This window comes from Theobroma umbraticum, unplaced genomic scaffold (assembly GCF_002168275.2).
Source record: "Theobroma umbraticum cultivar Fairchild unplaced genomic scaffold, ASM216827v3 scaffold_204.0, whole genome shotgun sequence".
Lineage (NCBI taxonomy): Eukaryota > Viridiplantae > Streptophyta > Magnoliopsida > Malvales > Malvaceae > Theobroma > Theobroma umbraticum.
The window spans coordinates 2,564,224-2,568,319 of NW_018397267.1; the positions used below are offsets into that span (position 1 = coordinate 2,564,224).

Here is a 4,096-nt window from a genome sequence, read left to right on the forward strand (position 1 = left end):
GACTCGACCGTTGAAAAGTCAAGATGGGGATTGGTTGCAGCATTGTCCAAAGGGGACCCACGTGCTCGAAGTAATCTGACGTCCGTGATGAGCTCAGAGATTCCATGGCCGGCACTAGTCAAACTCTTGACGTCCTTTATTGCGTGCCTGATGACCACACCAACAATAACATGAACCTACTAGAAACTCCAGCCATTTACCTAAACAGATTTGCCAATTCCCTAGCCATAGTATTTCAAAGCAATGCTTTACCTATATATCAGACAATATTGTACGATTTCCATAGGAAATAATTACCCTCACTTATATGCATCTGCCCATGTTGCGTAATCCTCCTGGCAATCCAAGTTCAAAAACGTACACACTCTAGTCAACAAAATGACGTGTTCTAAGTTCTAATATTGACATCAAAACCGACATCGGATTTCTGTTCCCAATTTTCTCAAGGATTGATGAAAAATTATTCACATGAAGGGGTTCCTAATTTCCCCGAATAGAAACATTGATCCGTCCCTTTCTGAAGCTGAGACAAACAACAAAAAGTTGCTAGCCGTACAAAAACCGACTCAGCAAATATCTTATTCTTCTCTAAATCTATGACTAAGCCAAATATCAAATCCTTTCCCAAATTTCTCTGACCGTATTTCATAATTCATGTACGGAAGATTAGAAGAGTGTTGAGTTTGAATTCTATTAGAATTTAATTAGGATTTTAATTTGTATATAGTATTAAATAGATATACAGTTTCAATTTTTTTCTTTGACTTTTATTGATTTTTCCTTGTATTATAAAATTCGGTTTTGAAAATTTTAAAAGGTAAATATCGTTTTTTGAAATGTACAAAAAGCCTAACTGAAGAAAAAAAATATTTGGGGAAAAAAAGAGTGTGTGCTGGTAATAACTAGAAAAACAAGGGGCAAATTCCATTCTTTATAAACACCGAAGAAGTAGAATATAGCGAGGTCGAGCAAACGTATGTCTTTGCCCTTTTTCCTCTCACCTTCCTTCTGCCTAATAAAAAAAAGTCCAAGGAAAGACCCCACATGCACCCACGATTCTTCTTCCTTAAATGGAAGTCTAGAGCCACTTTGTACAAACTTCAGGCCTCATCAAACACCATCCTGTACCCTGGAAAATTAAGCGCCATGACATCCCATCCAGAAGAAAAGACCTGGAAGGAATCCATGGTTCAAGTCTCCCACAGCGAGAATCAGCTGCCATTTAATGAGAACGATTCTCAAGACATGTTCATCTACCAAGTCTTGAACGAAGCAAACGCTCATGCGGTGGCGATCAATAACTTCCATCAGTTTCATGTTCCCCCAAGAAACCAAAGTAGCGCAACAAACATGCTTGAACCATCCAGGACCATCGCCAAGAAGCATTACAGGGGTGTCAGGCGTCGCCCCTGGGGCAAATACGCTGCTGAGATCCGTGACTCCACGCGAAATGGTGCACGCGTTTGGCTAGGGACATTCGAAACAGCAGAAGAAGCTGCTCTGGCTTATGACAGGGCAGCATTCAGGATGCGCGGTGCCAAGGCTTTACTCAATTTTCCAGCTGAAGTTGTGGCTGCATCGTCGGTCCAAAGATTAAGGCCGAACTTAAGTTCAACAAGGTCAGAGAAAACGAATCCGGATTCAGGAAGCAGCTGCAGAGCACTTTCAATTTCGGAATCAGAGAGCAGCACAACTGGGTAGTCGCATAAACTTGGACAAGTTCTTTAAACCTTTCTAAGACGGGCTCGAGGCATCAGAATTTCTACCATTCAACCGGGATGTAAAGTCCCAAAAGGCACTAGGATTTAGATGTGTGAAAGTTTGCATTTTCCTTTCGATTTATTGTTTTCCAAATGTTGTACTTAATTAGCATTTTTGTATATAAGAGCCCTATTCGGTGTCCAACGCACATTGCAACAAGTGTACAAATCCGCTCTGAGAACCAATATTTCAGTTCCTATTGTGTTATAAAAGGAATGTCAGTAAGGCAAGAGGCTTGAGAATAACTAGATCGGTTCAAGATATGAGGTTTTTTCCTTCTCTTTGATCCCCTCCTAGTGCAACACTAAGTATTACTTTTAATTCCAAACTTTTCCCAATACAAATGAATGGCAAAAGTTCTTCATTAGATTGTTTAGACAAGGTGCCAAAACACGTAGTAGTACTATAAAAATTCTCTTTGGAACATGTCTGCATCATGCCCGACGGAATTGACCAGCTCGGATACTATATATATTTTTGGTTAAATTCATTGCATCTGATTACGTTGAATAGTAAATTGCACGTGTTGCTTCCTCGTACAAGTGCACCTATTGATTTTTGACCAAAGAAAATTATGGTTAGTCAAATAAATTTATGAAAAGTAAACCAAATGAACATTAGGTCCAATGCAAAATCAAATCAAATCAAATCCTTATTAACCCATGTGACAGTTACCTAGCTTGCTTGTCAAAGGATCCAAGAGAATGGTTGGTGTACATAAATTTTGTGATTGATTAGTCACTTGATTGTTGGGATCGAATTTGACCAACATTTGAGGTAAAATAAAACACAAAAAGACTTATCGAATTAAAAAAATATTAAATATTATCTCTTTGATAAGTACCCACCGACTCCGATGTTTAAACAGTCAAATTCACAAGAATATTTATTTCTAATACTTTATTTTCAAGTGGGATATGTTTTGAGAGAGAGAAGCAAATTCAAATTTTGTTTACAATTGGTCGAGACAGGAGAAAAGCTAGGAAACAACCATGCCGTGATCCTTGTTTTTTTTTCTTCGTTGTGCATGAGGGTTTAAGCCTTTTAGCCCTATAGATAAGATCTCTTTTGTACGTTTCTTGATTCCGGAATTAAATTCTTAACCTAAGTCAATTATTAAGTTAAAGATCAACAAAACATCATATTCCAATTTCAAATCCTAATCAAATCAAATCATTTCCTTTCAATTTTTTTTTTGTAGGTCATAACTTAGGTGTTGATAGCATTTTTTGCCGGAAAAACGTTCCAATCAATGATCTAATTGAGATATTGGTGGAGAAAGGGGGGAACTTAGTCGATGTTTGCTCCCCATTTTCATTAGCTTAACCAATGTAGCAGAAACATAGTTTACTACTGTGTGTCTGTTTGCGGTGAGCTGGCTACGAGGCAAGCCAATGTGCGCAGAATGGACAAAGTTAGCCCAATTATGAAATTGACCCTCCTAAGTGTTTAGCCCAAAATCCTTTCTAATACTCCCAAACCCATAAAAGATTTGCCAAAGGATCAAATGGTCTGAAATGCTAAGGCACTTTAGATCACAATCCAATCAACAGGCGTTGCTGCTGTATTCCAAAACGCCATTCAAGCAGGACTATGGATCCTCTGGGCCAACTTTTAGAGTCTTGGAAGGAGGAAATTGTGTCACCTTTGATAGTATAAACCTACTCTATGCTTTTCACATTTCTTAACCTCTCAATCTATGCGACTTGTGGATAAATATTTGAATGTAGCACTTACATACGATTCTCGAAGATGTGGTATGAAATTCACTCTGTTATCACAATTTGTGATAATTCTATTACTGTATAAGCAAATAGATCATGATGAATGTTTTCAGCAATGAAAACCTAGACTAATGGTAATACATGCATTCCTGCAAACAGATAATATTACACAGTCCAACTAGTATTATGCGTAATGATCAACCGATCTCAATGTACAGTAGTAATCTTTGAAATATTGTGTCCCTTAGACCCTTTCTTTTGGCAACCTAGATGTTTCCGAATTCTGTCAAAAAGAAGACAGCAAACTCTCCAAATAATCGCTCCCCAAATCCTGAAACTCAAGCACATCGTATCCATCCTCAAGCACCTCCTCCACGCTAGCCATTCTCTTTAGTCTAGGCTGTTCAACCATCACAACCTGATCACCATTTTCCTCCCAATCTCTAGACTCTCTTTTTCGGTGATTTCTGAAATTTTTATTGAAGCCGGAATATGTGCTGGCAGAGTCTTTGCCTTGATACTTCGCTGACAAACAAGCGTTGAAGTCAGTTTTCGTGTAGCCAATACCCATGGCCTTAGCAACTGTCTCAAGTGGGAAGTTAAGATATGCC

At 38.5% G+C, this 4,096-nt stretch overlaps 1 protein-coding gene across 1 annotated transcript; it reads left to right on the forward strand.

The window, feature by feature from the left end:
* Positions 1-1,016: 1,016 nt before the first annotated feature.
* LOC110424464 (Integrase-type DNA-binding superfamily protein) lies at positions 1,017-2,003 on the forward strand. Its single transcript, XM_021439028.2, has one exon. It carries the CDS (start codon positions 1,045-1,047, stop codon positions 1,699-1,701), a length of 657 nt encoding a protein of 218 aa, XP_021294703.1. The 5' UTR covers positions 1,017-1,044; the 3' UTR covers positions 1,702-2,003.
* Positions 2,004-4,096: the final 2,093 nt, after the last annotated feature.

Coding starts and splice junctions, on each gene's coding strand:
- LOC110424464 (XM_021439028.2), top strand. CDS start 1,045: ATGCACCCACGATTCTTCTTCCTTAAATGGAAGTCTAGAGCCACTTTG.